This window comes from Rousettus aegyptiacus, unplaced genomic scaffold, assembly GCF_014176215.1.
Source record: "Rousettus aegyptiacus isolate mRouAeg1 unplaced genomic scaffold, mRouAeg1.p scaffold_m13_p_5, whole genome shotgun sequence".
In the NCBI taxonomy this organism is placed as follows: Eukaryota; Metazoa; Chordata; class Mammalia; order Chiroptera; family Pteropodidae; genus Rousettus; species Rousettus aegyptiacus.
Window position 1 is genome coordinate 44,550,314 of NW_023416308.1, and position 18,233 is coordinate 44,568,546.

Sequence of the window (18,233 nt, forward strand, 5' to 3'; positions counted from 1 at the left end):
TGCTATATTCATCCTCCTGCCCTTCTTTCTGTGCAGGCTGAGGCCTCACACTGCCTTTGCCTGTCCGAAGGCAGAGTAGGGTCTAAGGTCAGCCTTGAACCCTTGCCCCATCTGGTGGATGCAGACAGAGCCACCCTGCTTTGCTGACACTGATCCCAGTGTCTGGTTCTTGGGGCTCGGAGTAATCCAATCTGTGGATGGTCATCACAGCAGTACATCAGCAGGCACAACCCACTAGTGAGGCTCGCTCCTGCCCTGTGGCTGACCTGGCACTACTTTAGGCATGTCTCAAGAGGTATCAGTGTCACAGCCCCCACTGAGGCACTGCAGGAGCCACCCCCTCCTCCCTGGATAGGCCAGCAAAGGAAAGTAGGCAGCGGCTTCTATGAACATCCCGTCAAAAGGCTCCCAAAAGGCTGGCTCATCTGTGCCCTCTTCCAAGAGAAAAATTTCTCTGACTTGGGAGAAACTGCAGGAAACTTTGTATTGGGTGCTTACTCACTGCTTTGCTCCTTGACCCACAATGCATCTGATTCGATTATGACCACCAGTGAGATAAGCATTATGGCTATGGGATGATGCAGCCAAGGCTAAGAAGGTTTCGGCGACCTGAGGTCACACACTAGTGGGCGGCACAGCAGGATTCGCACCCAAGTCGGCCTGGTTTCAAAGCCTGTGGTCTTTCCACTACCCAGCCCCCGGAGCTTCCCTCCTCTGCCTCAGCCCAGCTCCTTCTGTCTCTTATATTACAGTAACAACCCTGCTACCCTGCTGCCATAATGCAGGTCAGCAAGCCTGGAGGGTGAACTGGGGAAGAACTACGTGGAATGCAGAAATAGGCGAAGGCATGGAGGAGCCTCACGCTAAGTGAGGCAGGAACTCTGGGAGCCTCACCGCAGGGGGTGTTGGAACAGAGTGACCGTCTCCAGCCAGTCGGTCAGAGAAGGCGTCGCGAGCAGAGACAGGCAAGTTGGATCTCGAAGAGTAAAGACTGCACTGCCCACCAGCCACATGTGGCTGCTTAAATTTAAATTATTGAAATTAAAATCTAGGTTCTTTGGGTGCACCGGCCACATTTCAAGTGTTCAGTAGCACATGGACCTGGCGGCTGTCCTCTTGAAGAGCTTCAGATGCAAGAAGTTTCCATCTTCCTAGAAAGTTCTGTTAAGCAGGTCGCTCTAGAATGACTCCTAGGTTAAGAGTATGGGTACCTTCAACTAAAATGAGGGAGAAAGGGTGAGGAGCAGGCTCGTGAAGGGGAAGGGAGCGCTCGGTTTAGGACACATTGAGTTTAAACAGTCAATAAGGACCCCCAAGTGGAAGTGCCCAGTAGGAAACTGAGGAGTTCCTATCCTCCTCTACCCGTCTCCCCTAAACAGCGATTGAAATTTAACCAGACACCCTCTCCTTGGGACCTTTGAGGGCCTCACTAAAATACAATTCTAAATATCCCCAGGAAACTGATAGAAGGCAGCTGTGTTAAAATGGGGCTCAAGGTAGATGCTGTGTGTGTCTGTGTGGGTCTGTGTTTGGAAAGGGGTGGCTTGTAAAGGGAGAAGAAGGTGCTGGTAGGCAATGAAGGGGCCGTGTTGGCCAGAGCGGGCCTGGATCCCCACCTCAGTGATCTCTAGGAGGGAGGAATGAATGGAGGGAGGAATGATGGAAGGAAGGAAGGAAGGAAGGAAGGAAGGAAGGAAGGAAGGAAGGAAGCAAGCAGGGGGTCTTAGAATCTCAGCCTGGACTCTGAGATCCTCAGAGCTGAAATGATTCCTGGGGCTAGTCCTGTCCACCTCTCCATGGGATCCCTGCCATTTATAGGACAATCAGTGCAAAAGGATCATTTACCTTTTCTAACTCCTTTCTTCAAGGTCTTTCCTCAAACTCTTTCCAATAGGATGAGCCAGATGGCAGTGTCCCTGAGGTTCACTCTGACATTTCCATGGGTTGACTCGAGCTCACCTGGCTGTAGGCACGTAGCCCACACGCCTTCTCTGGCTCGTGCAGAATCCTAGACTTGCTGCCAGACCCAGACCTCGGGACGCAAAAAGCAAACAGCACTGTGCCACCTCCCCTTCCCTCTTCTGTTCCAGCATGCTCTGAGAAAAACAAAACTCCCAGGCGGATTTTTAACCACGAGTCTTGCCTAAGGCTTAGTTTCAGGGAGAAAAAGGAGAATGGGCCAGACTGCTTGCAGGGAGTAGAAGGATGAGACAGTCTGTTGTGCCACAGTCCTCAGGCATCCCCACTCATCCAACCAGGAATGGAAAAGGCCACCCCCCAGGGTTGCTGGCCAGTGACTGTCTCCAGGGCTACGTTAAGGGAGGACAGGGAGAGACACCACAGCACGCCCCCTGGTGGTTGTTCTCAGCCCTGGCTGCTCTCCAGCTAACACCAGGCTGCTACCCTGAAGGTTTCTGTTTAATTGGCCAAGGGTAGGGCCTGGTATTTAATAAGCCCCTCCCCCCCCAATACATGCACGTCATCCAGGAGATTATAATATGCAGGCTTGATTTATAGTTGCTATCCTAGGGCATGACCCAGCTCAGCGCAGTTCTCAGGGCTCTCCATGGTGGCCGCGGGCTGTGACATGGTGAGGTGAAGTGTCCAGGGCCCACGAGGCTGGTGCCATAGTCCAGAGATCACAGGATGGGAGACACAAGACTGCCAGCTTTGCTAAAAAGGATTCATACACTTGGCGTGTACATGGGGCAACATGTGTCCTCTGTTCTGCCTCTTTCGTCCCACACTGATATGAGGCTGCTGACTGGTGTCCCATATCCAACCCAGGAGGGTGACACACAGAGGTGGGCCTATCAGCTGGCTGGGGGTTGGAGATGGCCATCAGTTGGGGCAAAAGATTCCTTTTCTCTGACAATGGCAAAACATCTTTGAGTTGGAGGGGCAGCTCCAGCAGTGTGGAAAGGCAGAGAGGAACAGGAGAGGGCCTTGCAGTTATCCGTCTTGCCCTCAGCTGTAGTCCTGGCTCAGCCCCTTCCAATGGCTGTCAACCCTGCCAGAGCCAGAAGCAGGTGCTGCTGGGCCATGGCCGGGTCACACAAGGTTAGTGTGAGCAGCCACGGCCCTGTCTCAACCTGCCGTACAACCAGCAGGACAGGCCAGGCCAGCTGATGGGTGGCCAAGGTGTGGTCCCAGGAGAGAGCTCACTGAGCCACTGCTAGAGAGGACAGGCCCTGCCCTGTGAGCTCCACGCAGAGCCCAGACAACCTCTTCCTCACCCTCACCACCCCCTCCTACTGCCCGCCTCAGTCTGCTGCCTCCTCCCTTTGTGTGAACTCACACACGTGTTACACAGCGTGCGCGTGCACACACATGTGCGCGCGCGCACACACACACACACACACACCATACTAACACTACTGGCCCCTATATACAACCTTGCCCCACAGGCTAGTCCATCTCTAAAAGGAAGACACAGTTAGGAAGCTTTATTGACTTTGGGGTTTGAACCTGGCCCTATAACTGGACACGGTGAAGTGTGGGGCAGGGAGACGAGGGACATAGTGTCCCGCATAAGATCACTCATGGGCAGTTGGAGCACACCCTTCCTTCACCTCCAAGAGACTGTGTGGCAGACCCAGGCTCGGGACCAGGGCTTCCAGGAAGGTGTGGTCAGTGTAGCAACAAGGGGCTGCCTGGGGCTTTAAATGATAAGCAGAATTTCCTCTGGACTTTTAGCTCCTGTCCTTTGCACAAAGCATGGGTGTCTGGTCTCCTGGCCTTAACCAGGTAAGGGGCCAAGTCACACAGACCTGAACCGAGAGGGAGCACTTCTGTCTTTTATGCTTCCCTCTGTCTTCAAAGAGGGTTCCTAAGATGCAAGGGCCCCTGTGAGCCCTGAGTCCAGGTATAGGGGGAGGAGGAGGCCAGGGGTCTGCTAGAGATGCGGGAGGAGTGCTCGAAGGAGCTCTCCAAGGGGCTCTCCCCCAGCTACACCCTCAGTGTACCTCTCCGCGTCCCTCCATCACCCACAGGACCAGTTCCTGTTTCCTCTCAAGGTCTGAGGGGCAGGTAGGAGGTACAGAAAAGGGGCCCTGCCAGAAGCCCAGCTTTACTTCCACCAACCCCTCTTCCGTACAGTAAGGAGACCCTAGGCTGTCTACACTTCTGTCTGGTCTCCAGGCTCAGTACTGCCCAGAATGGTCAGTGAAGTCTCCTTGCCCTCTAGGAAGGCGACAATGCTCTGCTTTTGGGTCCGGAGGGCCAGCTGCAGGGGTGTACAGCCCACCCCATCCTGGATATCCAGCTGGGCACCTGCTTTGACCAGCACTTTGAGGATGGCCATGTTGCCCTTGAGGGCTGCCAGGTGGGCAGGTGTCCAGCCCACCTTGTTGCGGACATGGATATCTGCGCGGTGCTCCAGGAGGTTGATGACACTCAGGAAGGCACCCCTCTGGACCGCTAAGTGGAGGGGTGTCCAGCCTGACTGCTCTGCAGCGTTGGGGTCAGCTCCACATTGCAGAAGTGCTGCCACCACCACCTCCTCCCCATGGCGGGCAGCCAGGTGCAGAGGGGTCCAGTTCTTGCCTCCAGGAGCCCCTAAGTCTGCGTGGCTCTCAGCCAGCAGGCGGATGATCTCCAGGTGGCCCTTGTAGGCTGCTAGATGCAGCGGTGTCCAACCCTGCTGGGTCGGCAGCTCAAGGCTAGCCCCATACCTGAGCAGCATCTTGCAGATAAGATACCTGCCCCAGGCAGCTGCGGTGTGCAGAGGGCTGTAGCCATTCTGGTCAAGGGCATCAGGGGCTGCCCCACTCTTCAGCAGGTGTTGGATGGCCCTCACTTTGCCTCGCTCCACCGCCAGGTGCAGGGGTGTCCTCAGGTTTCTCTGCTGAGCATCTAACTCTGCCCCCTGGCCTATCAGCAGCTTGACTAAGCTGACATGGCCGAAATAGGCAGACACATGGAGAGGGGTCTTGCCTTCGGCCTCACGCAGGTTGGGGTCCGCTTGACGGGAGACCAGAAGCCGTGCCACGTTCTCAAAGTTGTTCTGTGCAGCCAGGTGGAGCGGGGTCCATGCCTCATGCTCCTGGGCATTCACGTGGGCCCCATGGTCTAGGAGCAGGCGGGCGGTGCGGTCGTCCCCATTTTGGGCTGCAAAGTGCAGTGGGGCCCAGCCGTCCTCGTCTGCCAGGTTGGCGTCAGCGCCATGCTCCAGAAGCAGGGCACAGAGGTCGGGCTGCTGGTCCTGGGCGGCAATGAGGAGGGGCGTGTAGCCACAGGCTGTTTGGCAGTCCACATCGACCTCATGGGCTAGCAGCAACCTCACCTGCTCCACGCTGCCCTGTGCCACCAGGAAGTGGAGGGGAGTGACCTTGTTCTCGTAGACATGCAGCTCCTCATCGCTTGGGACCAGGCTCTCACTGTCTGAGAGCTGCAGAACCCACGTCAAGTAGTCTCCTGAGTCTGCTGGGAGAGAGATGAGTTTGAAAAAAGGACCTCTGATCTGTCTAGAGGTCATGTCAGCCATCCCTCTACATCCTAGAAGTGCCATCCAGGAACAGAGACTATAGAAGTGTCTTTCCTGATAATCGCAGATCTCTAGGCAGGCTACCCTGACCCAGAGAACTGAGTCTGGCCATTCTTTCCGTAAGGACCAGGCAGAAAGAGACCTTGGTTCAAATCCTGACCCATCCCTTAGCATCACGTGACCTTAGCCAACTCTGTCTCTTGAGCCTCTAGGTCCCAATCCATAAAGGGAACACAAACAATGCCCACCTCACTGTACCACTGAGAGGACAAATCATGCAGGTAGGAACTTTCAGAGTACTTGGCACAAAGTAAGTGAACGCAAGCTCAAAATAAATTTGTGGAGCAGCTCTAATGACCTAAATCCTCCAGGGGCCATTAGGACCCACTTCCTCCTGCTCTACCCAGTGGCCTATTAGAGTTAAAAGCAATAATTCCTAAAACAAACAAATAAATAAACCAAAAATCACTGCTAGGCCAAACCCCCAGGGATTCTGATTTAATTAATCTAGGGTGGGCCCTGCATCAGTATTTTTTTTCATTCCACAAGTAATTCTGATGTGCAGGCAGGTGTAAACCAATGCTCTACCTCCTGGGCAAGCAAGGGGGGTGGGGGGGACTGGCCTTAAAAGAGCACGGACATGAAGAGGAAGCAGAAGAGCACGGGCATCTCTGGAACACGAAGCGAAGCCGAAGCCGGAGCCGGGTGCCGGCAAAGGAATACACTGACTCCTGACTTGTGACAGGTCTGGGGAGGTGGGCGGGGGGTCTGGGGAAAGGGTATGGTTTGGTTACACTTCCTTCTCCTCTGTGACTATCTGGTTCCAGCTGTGGCACTCTGGACTCACCGCTGTCTGTTAGCTCCCGGTTGACCTCGTCACTGACCTAGGGATGGAGAAGCAGAAGTCACGGGGGTGAACCAGCGGGGCAGTTGTGGTCTGTGCCGTCCTCCATTTCTTCCCTTTCTCCAGTACGCTCCATCCCTGTCAGGACTCATATCCCACCCTGTCCTCGAACACCCTCTCCTATGCCATCCCTACCAGCAGCTATGTCTAGAGAAAAACGCTGAGCAGGGAAGACTCTGACAGAAAGAGGTGACCCAGGGCCTCGACTTCCCCTTGGGCCACATGGAAAGCGGGGTTCAGCTGGGAGCCCCACACTAACCCACGCTGGTTCTCACGTTAGGGAATGGACAGGACAGCAAGATGATGGCGCCGATGCCCACGGTTTGAAAGTCTGGAAAAGCTAAGGTCTCCCTCTGCAGGACAGAGCTCTGCTTCATCCCACATATTTAAGAGAAGGCATGTCCTTCTCAGGGGCCCAGTCACAGCCGTCACTAGCCCTCAGGGCACTTTTGTGAAAATTTAAAAAAGATGCCACCACGTGGGCTACCTTGGCCAGCAGAGTGTGAGCTGGCTCTCAGTTCTCCCCAGCCCCCTCGCCAGATGGCCTTGTGAAGGCCACACCTGTGCACGCATCCCCGGTGCCTGCCGGAGACCATGCCCAGCGCTGCACTCACCTCCTGCGGCCGGTGCAGGGACGGCTTGTAGGACACCTTCCTGGCCACGGCCTCACTTTCAGGGTCTGCCACAGGACTCTGGAGCAGGGACAGCAGCATGTCTGTCTCAATTGTGATGTCTGCTCCATGAAGGAGAAAGAGGGGAAAAGAAGCAATAGGCTGGCCTCTTCCCCATTTTAGGTATCCTACATTTTCTGTGTCCCCCCACCCCAAACTCTGTTCCAGGGCTCACGCACATCCCTACATGTGCACCAGGAGGCAGAAAAGGTGGGTCCCAGCTGTGGCTCAGCGTGACCACATTTGGCGAGTCACTGAGCCTCCGAAGGTCAGTCCTGCTCCACAAAAAAGAGGGGAAATACTGGGTGATCTCTAAGATGCTCACACTTATACTGTGCGTGTATTCACAGTCCCTATAAGGATGTGTACCCCCAAGTTCCATCCGTGCCTGTGATCTCAGTCTGAGACCTTTCCACGAGCGAGGGCAATGTAGTAACTGAGAGCGCAGAAGGAGCAGAGCCGGGCCCAGCTGCCTTCTGGCAACGACGGCTTCTGCTCCCCTCCCACGGGGCGCGCATCGGCCTCCAGACGCCAGACCACCACAGTCCTCAGCCGTTCCTGCCCCACTGCCACCCTCCCAACACAGTGGCGCAGATCCTGCCCCCACGCCATGGGGGCTTCTCTCTGCAGAGCCCTCGGGAGTGGCTAGGGTTTCTGTCATCTTCTCTCCTTCCCCCTTCACATCCAGGCCCCACTCCGCTCCTTGGTCCCTGGGCAGGTCAGGCTGGACAAGAACCTGGAAAGCAGGGCCTTTTCTTGGGGTCCTGGTCCCAACAGCGTCTCATCAGGTCCACCATCTGCTGGGCTTCGCCTGGCCACTCATCAGAGACAGACTGCAGGGAGGGCCTCATGCCTGCACCCACTCGGATGATGATGGCCATCATATTGAGGCCTGTGAGAGGAAGCGCAAGCTGTCGGGGGCGGGGGGAGGGGGAAGGGGGGCAGAGGGGCTGGCCAGGAAGTGGGGCTCTGAGGATCCAATGCGGGGGCTCCACAAATGCATAATGAACGAACAGCTAAATTGCAGGCTCTCCTGAGGTTCTAATTAGAGCAACTGAGTCTCTGGTCCAGTTCTAGCTGCCTCCGAGGGCAAGACCAGATAGGACCCCGCCCTGCAGGCCTTTGCTGTCCAAAGATAGCAGGGCTGACCACTGGGCCTTGTTATGAACATGACTTTCAACTTCGTTGGGTTGTCCCAGTTTCCTGACAGTCTATGCACCTGACATTCCCAGTGGCAGGGGTGAGTGGGGGAGACATAGAAAATAGCTCATTGAAAGCAGAGGAGTTAGAGACAGAAGCCTGGGCTGACACCTGCCCTGCCTTTTACTGTAAAGCGAGCTCCAGAAAGCAGGAGGAGAAAGGGAGGAGGGCGTGGATGGGAACCCCTGAAGAGAAGACAAACCTGCCACTTGTCTTGCCCCCGCAAGCCCTTAGCCTTCCCACAGCCCCTTTCAGGACCCCATCTAAGGGTCTCACTGCTGTCTGCTACCTGAATATGGTTTCTTCTGAGTGAGGATCTCCCAGATGACAATCCCGAAGCTGCAGACAGGGGAAAGTGCTCCCTGAGTGACTTTCTCGGTAACCCGAGAAAAGTTTCACATGTGGACCCCATGGACCACACAATCTCAGGCAAAGCCTCTCCAGCCAGAAGGCCTTCTATACCTTCCCCTCCCATGGGGGCAGGGAGGGGCCAGACCTCATCCCTGTCCTGCTCTGCTCTTTGAGCCATGGGGTCCAGGCAGGGTGGTGACAACAAGCTACCTCCCAGGTATGGGGACAGACGGAACGCAGCCTCCCTCTCACCTGTACACATCATATTTGGGTCCTGGGGCCTTGTTACTCTCCAGGAACATCTCAGGGGGGATGTAGCTGAGGGTGCCCCGCAGAGCCGACCTCTCGATGTATTGCATCCGGGTTGACTGTTCCATCCACTTGGAAAGGCCGAAATCTGAAATCTGGGAGGAGGCGAGAGGCGGGGACAGGGGGCGACAGAGTCTTGCCTCCAGAAACCTGCCTTGGTTCCCACCCCTTTCTAGTACAGGGTAGCGGTTAAGAGCATGGGCTCTCTCCCAGCTCTACCATATATGACCTGGATGACCTTGGACAAGTTACTTATCTCTCAGGGCCTCAGTTTTCTCATCTACAAAACTGAAATAATGAGTACTTAACTCATAGTGCTATTATGAGCATTGTTAAAAGAGTAAATATGCAAAAAGCACTTAGAATAATGCTTGGCACATAGTAAGTACTTGGTAGGTGTTGCCTTCATCCAGAGGGACTAAGGATAAAATTGCTGTCTTTGGTGAGCTTCTGTTCATCCCACTTCTACGGGCCCTGAAGCATTTACACCATGAATATTTATCTACGCTTGGCTTCTGTCCATTGATTCATTCATGTACCAAATGACCAGTCACTAAATGCCAACAAGGCTGGGTCCTGAGAACCAGGCAGAAGATAGAAAAGATGAGATGCCCCGCACCCATTTCTTTCCCAAGTGTTATTCAGATAAGGGGTATAGTCACTAACGAAAGTTTCACATGAGACTTAAAATTGGGGTTAACAATATAAAGCGACAAGGGTACAAGGAGGGTATACAACAAGGGCCTGTGAGGTGGATTAGGGAAACCTCCCCGAAGAGGTGATATTTATGTCGAGAGCTGAAAGATGAGCAGATAAAGAGAGTATGGGGGATCACTGTTCCTGGCAGTGAGAACAGAACATGCAAAAGTCCTGGGACAGAACAAGAGTTTGGCATGTTTTGGAAACTGAAAAAATAGTCATCATGACATTTCTTAGGGATCATCTCATTAACGCACATCCCCAACTGAAGCAAAGGATGGGAGGGGTAGGGATTAATCCACCCGCATTAGAAATGAAAGACTGAGGTCTAAAAAGGCTTATTGCAGGCGTCCTGATACCCAGCTTCGAAAGTCAAGTTTCATTGTTCATCTACCTCTGTTTTAGGTGTGATCCTTGCCTTTGGTATTTGTCCATGAAGGGAGCTGCTTAAAACCCCTGACAGGCCAGTGAGGCAGGTAGATAATGATGCTCACCTGGGAGAGACTCCAAAGTAAAAAATGGGCAGAGAAGTTGACCAGGGCCTTTACCTTGACATGCATGTTACTGTCCAGGAGGATGTTGCCTGGCTTGAGGTCCAGGTGGAGCAAAGGTGGCTTAATGCTATGGAGGAAGTTCATGGCCAGGCTGGTCTCGTGGATGATGCGGAACTTAAGCTGCCAGCTGAGGTTGTGGGTGGGCAGCATCTTCTCCAGGGAGCCATTGGCCATGAACTCCATCACAATGCCCAAGGGCTGCTTGCACACCCCGTAGATGGATACAATGTGCTGAAATTTGATTTTCTCCATTTTGGTTGCTTCTTCTATGAGGCAATTCACATCAGAGCTATGGAGGGGGAGAGAGTGGGAGGTGGAAGGAAGTGACCCATTAATTACAAGAGTAACTAGCAAAACACACTAACTAGGCTCGATGCCAGGGATGCCAGGCAGTGGAGACCCAGAGAAGCCTTGGGAGCTTGTGAGGTCGTAAAGGAGGAAAGAGAGACATGAAAGGCTGCCCAGTAGGATGTGCATGCAGATTAGGGTCCAGATGGCCAGCAGCAACAAGATAGGAAGTAAAAAAGTTTGCAAGTTTAGGAGCAAGTCCATTCTATAAAGTGGACTCAAAAAGCCTGCCATTTTTTCTGGCTGCTTGTCTATATGTTTATCTCTCCCAGTAGATGGCAGAGCAGGGGTCCCCAACCCCCTGGCTGTGGACCGGTACTGGTTCATGGCCTGTTAGGAACCGAGCCGCACAGCAGGAGGTAAGCAGTGGGTGAGCAAGCGAAGCTTCATCTGTATTTGCAGCCACTCCCCAGCGTTAGCATCACTGCCTCATCAGGCATCAGGTTCTCATAGGAGCACCGGTCCCTGGCGCCAAATAGGTTGGGGACTGCTGCCCTAGAAGGCCAATATTATGTTTCCTGCTTCTGTTTTAAAATATCATTTATTGCCATTTGATTATGAAAATAATACATACACTTCATAGGAAATCTAGGGAATACAGAGAGCTATGAAGAAGAAAATTAAATCATCAGTAATCTAACCTTCCAGAGCTGACCTCTGTTAACATTTTAGTATAGTCTTTTACTATACATATCCAAAGTATCTGTCTCCCTTTCTCCCTCCCGTTCACTCCTTTCTCCCCTCCCATTCCATCACATGAAGTGGGAGTGTGGGCTGTTTTGTGATCTGTTTTCCCATGTTAGTGTAGCCTGAGCACTTCCTTACACTGTTACACTCCTAAAGCAAGGACTGTAATAGTTGCATGGTATTCCGCTTTATGGATGAACAATAATTATTCATCTTGCTATGCCCCACAGCACATTACCATGCAAGGCACAATACATCTTTGCTGAATTGAACAAAAGTCAAGATTTAAGGGAAAGCCTTGAAAAATAAGCATTTGTAAACCCTCTGGCTCTCTTCACTGTATGTGCCCATGGAACAGTAAATATGCAAATTGTTACAGATTGTTTGGGGACTGCAGGAATGAGGATTAAGGAGGAATGACATTTTTAAAAGCACAGTATTTGCAAAGCTGTGTCGGCACTGCAGCCAGAGGCTGCTGGAAATGTGCTCACAGGGGCCTCCTTGGGAAGCCAGCCAGACACTTTTCCTCCAGGGAAAGCCACCTGCTCTCCCTTGCATGTGGGCGGGTTGGCTGGTCTAGGTTCTCTTCTCTACTTCTTTATTGTTCCAGAGAGCTCCCTTCCACCTCTGCAATATTTTTTATCTGTCTCCTCATGTCCTTTTGAGTTGTCAGGAACTGAGACATCTGTCATGAAGTGGGAAAAAAGAAAAAGAAAGGGATCCGAAGGAGCTTTGTCCCGATTTCAAATCCCAGTTTCACCTCTTATTCTCTGCATGACCTTGGGTAAGCAACTTCTCTGGGCCTCAGTTTCTTAACTGTAAAATGGGACCAATAGTAATTGCACAATTCCACCTGACACCCAGACTTTTTGAAAGCATTTGCTATGCCTGTTGTCTCTCTCTCTTCCTCATCTCCCACCACCCCCTTTCATCTGGTTTCTGGTCGCGGTGTTTCACTGAGCAGCTGTTGCTAAGGTTACCAACAAACCCCACGTTGTTTGAGCCTATGAAAAATTTTCAGTTCTCAGTTTACGGGTCAGCTCTCTCACTCTGTTTTTTCTCAACATACTTACTTCCCTCAGCTATGTGCCAGCATTCTCCAGGATCTCTCCCTTTCTGTCAGGTGGTTTCTTCTCTGTGTCCTTCGCAGGCTTCTATCCTGTCACTTCTCTCCAGGCCCTTTCCAGTCATCTTCTCAGTCTAACTACTCGATCTCTAGGCAATCTCAGCATCTCCACTCGGGTATTTGATGCTTAATGTGTCTAAAGCTGAATTCCTGATTCTCCCCTACAACCTGCTTCTCCCCCGGCCTTCCTCATCTGAATCCATGGGGACTCCACCCTTCTAGTCCTCAAGGTCTCGAGGTCATCCTTGAATCCTCTCTGCTTCTTCTTCCCACAGCCTGTCCCTCAGCACATCCTGTCAGGCCTACTTTTAAAATATAGCAAGAATCTGACCACTTCTCAATACCTCTACCCATGGGCACCTCGTCCCAAGCTTCCTCGGCCTCTCTGCTTCTCTCCCTTCCTCTCCACCATCTAGTCTTCACCCAGCAGCCAGAGTGATACTTGTAAAATGTCAGTCAGAGCATGTCACTGCTCTGCTAAGGACCCTCCAGTGTCTCTCTTCCATGTCAGTAAAAACCAAAGTTCTTACAAATGGCCTACAAAGCTCTACATGATCTGTCCCCAGGCACAGCTCCCTGACCTCATCTCCTACTAAGCACTCCCTCCCCAACTCTGTTCCTGCCAAACTGGCCTCCTGCTGCGCTTCTACCATGTCAAGTGTGTCTACAGCCAAGGACCTTTGCACTTGCTGCTCCCTCTGCCTGGAACACTCCTCCCTAAGAGCCACATGGCTTGCTCCTCCTGCACTTCAAATCTCTACACAAATGATACCTAATTAGTAAGGATTCAGAGTCTATGTAAAATAGTAACCCTACCTCAACTCTGGAATTCCTTATCTACCTGTACACAGATGATCAATGGATTAATATTTCTAGGTCAAATGTGTTCTTAGAAGATCAGAGTACTCAACTCTCCTTAGGTATTTTAATCAAGAATATATTCAGGTGGTTGTAAGCATTATAAAAAAAAATTTATGTATTTACTTACTTATTTATCTACTTATTTATTTATTGTGTTTCTTCATTAGATTATAAATTCCATGAAGGGAGAGACTTTGTTTGGTTCACTTGATGCTTAGAATGAATGAATGTTTTCCATGCCCTACCTTCAATTACATATAACAAATGACTCACAAATTTTAATGTCGTTAGCTCAGTCCTTCAATCTGAAGTCTATTTGACAATTCTTCTTGACGTGTACAAAACTTAACTCATGATCTTCATCTCCTGAGCCTCTTTTCGTATTCCATTTGTTAATTGTCAACAATATCATTCAACAAATATTTACTGAGCACCAACTATAGGCCAGGCACTGGGACTAAAGCAGTGAACAAAACAGATACAGACTCTGCTCTCACGAGATAGATATTCTAGTGGACCCTGGTTCGTTTGGGCAAGCCAGACATCAAGTTAACCTCAACACTCACCTCCTCATCATGACCTTCATAATCAATCCAGCACCAAGGTGAGTGGATTCTTACCTCCTAAATACTGAGTAACAGGACCAGCATTCACTCTACCCTTCCCATCTGTTTTCCACAGAGCAATTCTAACCAATTTCTCCCTGTCACCAGCCCCCCGCATCTAGTTGCAAACCCCTCAGAGTTAGCCATTGCTCCCTCTCTCTCAAATTCTGCTACACCAGCCTTTTTCCCATTCTTTACTTGGTATACCCCTCCTACCATAAGCCCTTTACACATTCTCTTGACTCTTCCTGGAAAGTTTTCTCCTTTTGACCTACTTAACTCATACTCATCTTTCACATTTCAGCTCAAGTGTAATTTCCTCAAGAACACCTTTTCTGATCTTGGTCAAGCTCTATTAATAAGTTCTCATAGAACCATAAATCTTTCCTTTCTTGTAATACTTTTCACAGTAATATACATTTATATATGGGATTAGCTGATTATGTCCCACCCCCTCCCGCCCCCGCCCCCAGGCTGTAAGCTCCAGGAGAACAGGGTCATACCTGTTTTATGTGTTGTTATACCTCAGGGTCTAGCACAGAGCCTGACCAAAGTAGAAGGGCAATAAACATCTGTCAAGTGGATGAATGAATGAGGAGATGGAAGGAGGATCCAGTGAAGTAATACATGTAAAACTCCTAGTATAGTATTCCACATGTAGCGGGCATTAATTACCATTACATCCCTCAGCCCTTTCCACCTGGGGAGTTCCCAGGACTTAGGAAGAAAAAGTGGCAGAAGTTATTGTAAATGTCTAACAGTCTTGTCAATCTGTCTCAACTACAAAACAAAAAGAGAATGTTAAGGGAGGAAGGTGAGTGAGTCCGAGGCTATCTCACTTTGCCCTTATTCCTTATTCGTGAATCAGGTGGCAGTCTGGGAATTAGAGAAGGGACTGGCCTGAGCGTGTGGGACCTGAGGCTGTGTTTTGGGAGTTTGCAGAGTATCCTCAGAGAACATGACAAAAAACATCCAAATAAGATGCCAATAGGAGATGCTCCTTCCCAGGCCCTCAAGTTGAAGTCCCAGGAGCCTTGTGAGGAGGACATGGTTATTAAGCTCAGACTTTCATCCCAAGTGGCTGCACAGGGGGCAAGTACACAGCCAGTACTAGCAAATCTGGTGAGGATGAGACTGAAGAATATCTCAAAACGAAGGCAGAGATGATTGGAAACAGTAAGAAAAGGGTGCACATGATGACAGTGGGGGATGAGTCAGAGACAAAACAAGGCCAGAGATCGCAGCATTCCAGGCTTGACCTTCCAGCAAGGTCAAGAGCCGGCATGTGAGAGCCAGCAAGAGGCCTGGACAGGATCTCAGGCCAGCAGGCTGGGCAGTCTCCATCCCCCAGGACTCCTCCAGCCTGCACGGCCTGGGAAGGGGCCACCTCAGATGGTCATGGGAAAAGAGATGGTGGTTCCCACAGGTCAGTGAACATCACTGGGCCAAGTGCCACAGCTTCTCAACCAGCTCAGCCCTGCCTGCCTTGAGAGTTTGGGGGTGGGTATGAGGGTGGCAAAGAGCCACCAAGAGCAGTCATCACCACCCTGTCGCCCAGAGGGAAGGTGGTGCTGGAAAGAAAAAGGCAGGACCAGTTTGGGAAGTTGGCTGGGACGAAGACACTTGAAAGTTAGTTCCTGCTCACCTGTGACTTCTGTGGACTCCACAAACACATATGGTGTGCCAACTGCATTTCAGGTACAGAAACAGAAATGCTGTGGCTGGGGAGCTCAGGCTACTGGACAATCCTCAGCCTCAACCTCGACGGCCCCTCCCTCGGGAGCTCCCTGCCCTCAGCTTTTCCTCTGTAAAAGGAGAGGGGCGGGGCGGGCAGGTACCTGGTGGCGTCTGGCAGGAGGCAGGGGGAGCATTTGATGGCATACTCGGTCCGCCAACGCTTGTGCCGCGCCTGAAACACTTGGCCAAATCCGCCGTTGGCGACTCGGCGCCAGTCGCCCTCGAAGTCGTCGCAGGTGAAGACAGTGAGGCTGCCCAGCCGCTGTTCCACGCCCCCGGCCATGGGGTCGCGCGGCCTCCAGCCCCTACAAGCCCTGCTCACTCCCGGAGTGGCCGCTTCCTGCTGCTCAGGTCCCCGGAAGGTGGAGATGGGGAGGAGAGCCGGCCCTCCCTCCTTCCGCGCTAGGAGGAGCCCAGCCTGCCCTGCAAGGGCGGGGAAAGCCCAAACCTGAGCCCTGAGGCTCGGGACAGCGACGGGGGAACCCCCGCCTGGGAAGAGGGTATGTTTCTCTGGAGGATCCCCAAAAGACCCTCTTCCAACCGCAGCATCCTTTCTTGGTCTCAGCCTGTGATTTTTTCCCCCCTGCTCACCTCTTGAGCTAGTTAGGGGTGATGCTGGGAGTAGGCGCCCTGGAAGCAAGAGTCTGACAGAGAAGCTGTCCTCATTTGATTTAGACCCAGCTCTAAGTGGAATTCGATTTATTTATTTATGCAATTTTTGCTAGCAGAGGGTTTATGAAGAGTTCAGGGCCCTACTAGGAGTACCCCCCCCCCCAGGTTGAATGGGGGTCCTTTCCCCACCACCTCATCCAGCAAGTGTGGAGTAAAAAAGTTGCAATAGGAATTTTCTGGTCTGAATTTCTTGGCCTCACTGGCTTAATATCGCCTTTGTTGTTGTTGGGTTTTGTTCTTTTATTTATTTATTTATTTATTTATTTATTTATTTATTTGTCAACCTTGGTGTGCTAAAGATTACCAAGAAAGTCAGCAGTGACAGTGGGCTGAGAGGCTGGGTGCCTGTCTGCAGGGAGCTTTCATTCCTGGCCCTGCTTTCAGCCCCAACCTCAGAGAGATCTGTGTCTGGTTTGGGGTTGACTGTGGGAGAGGTGGACTTCTTGGCTTGTTGGGGTGGCTTGTTGCCAAGGATCGGAGATGAGGTTCAGGGGACAGCGAGACTATGACTCCTACCAGACTCCCGGGAAACAGTGTGGGTGTGATAGCTGAGCAGGCTCCAGGTGAAAGCTGGAGAATTTGCTATTTCCACAACAATTTACGTTTCATCTCCAGGATAAATTCTGGCAAGCAGAATAAAGACGGAAGATTGACCTGGAGACAGCTGTCAAAGGGACCAATGACAGCAACGACTGAACACTAACTTTGTCTCAGAATCGGTAGCTACTTTGCCTACTGCACATACTTTACAGATGTGATCTTATTTAAATCCACAGCGATGTTGTGAGATCAACGTCTTCCTATATACAGATGGGGGAAACGGGCTTGAAAACAGTAAGTAGTGAATGGCTACATAGCTAGTAAGTGGTAGCTGAGAGTCAAACCCAGGTCTATTTGGTTCCTATGCAAAGGGTTAGGCATTGGAAGAGCAAAGCTAGCCTTTTAAGAATATAGGGGAAAGAAAGGGAATAGAATATTGCTCCCTGAAAGAGGGCGGAATGAGGGAGCCTGAATCCAAAGCAGGAGACATAACCAAAAGACAGTGTCAGAGGGAGGCCTCCAGTTTGCTTTGGCGGGAGCAAGGCATGGCACAATAAAACTTATTGCTCCTGGAGTGGCCCTGCCTGCCCTGAAAAGTCTCACCTGCTGCGCCCCAGAGAAGCTTGGAAGATTATTGTCAGGGAGATCAGGAGATCTGCTGGGTGGGTGAGCATGGAGAAGGTGAACTTTATAATGGTGGGGCTGAGGGACAGTCAGGACCCAAGGGTGTTACTGTTGGCCTAGCTGTTGAAACAGACGAGCTGTGGGTTCAAGCAACCTTGAGGCTTCTGAAGAATCTGGCAAAATAGATATATGCATAAACCTATAGCAACTGGAGTCATTAGACCAGGCTCATTCCGCTCCCTCTCTCTCTCCTAATTAGACCAGGACAAAAAGCCTGGTTGTCTTTGGATAAGCTCTGGGATAGTAGTGGGAGGGGATCTTCCAGAGTGTAATGTCACAGAGGCAAAGAACTCCTAGATCCCTCATTAATAAGTGGAATGATGCTTAGTGAGTTGGGAAAGAGTGAAGTCAGCCTAGAGGCTGCTGATTTCTTTCCAGCGGTCTGAGTGCAGAAGTTCCCAGGTCCTACCTGGCTGAAATGTCCACAGCCAGTGAGTAGAGAGGAGAGAGTTGGAGAAGCAAACTCCACCTTCGGTGCCACTCCTCCTCGTGGATGGGAATAGATTATGAATGAATGGGAATGGTATGACTGAATGGAAATGAATGAGGTGGGTATAGTCTGACCATGACCCAAACCCACCAGAAGAAGCAAGAAGCATGTTATAGACATAGGACATTTGCTCCAAGATGCTCTGAGTCCTTCCTACTGACCTCTATCAATGCATTTTATTTTGGCAGCTCAGGGATGGAAATTTCCTGGCCTAGGACATAATGAATGAATTGTGTGGTGATGGTGGTGGTGGTGGTGGTGGTGGTGGTGGTGTGTGTGTGTGGTTATTTTAGTGGAACCTAGAGTTTTC

At 51.4% G+C, this 18,233-nt stretch overlaps 1 protein-coding gene across 1 annotated transcript; it reads right to left on the reverse strand.

Annotated features, from left to right (window-relative positions):
* Window positions 1-3,851: 3,851 nt before the first annotated feature.
* On the reverse strand, window positions 3,852-15,867 carry ANKK1 (ankyrin repeat and kinase domain containing 1). The gene is made up of 8 exons (XM_016148991.2): window positions 15,639-15,867; window positions 10,168-10,462; window positions 8,864-9,015; window positions 8,550-8,599; window positions 7,797-7,952; window positions 7,004-7,122; window positions 6,333-6,369; window positions 3,852-5,421 (listed from the first exon to the last, which is right to left on the reverse strand). The coding sequence occupies exons 1-8, from the start codon at window positions 15,818-15,820 to the stop codon at window positions 4,118-4,120; spliced, it is 2,295 nt and encodes a 764-aa protein (XP_016004477.2). The 5' UTR covers window positions 15,821-15,867; the 3' UTR covers window positions 3,852-4,117.
* Window positions 15,868-18,233: the final 2,366 nt, after the last annotated feature.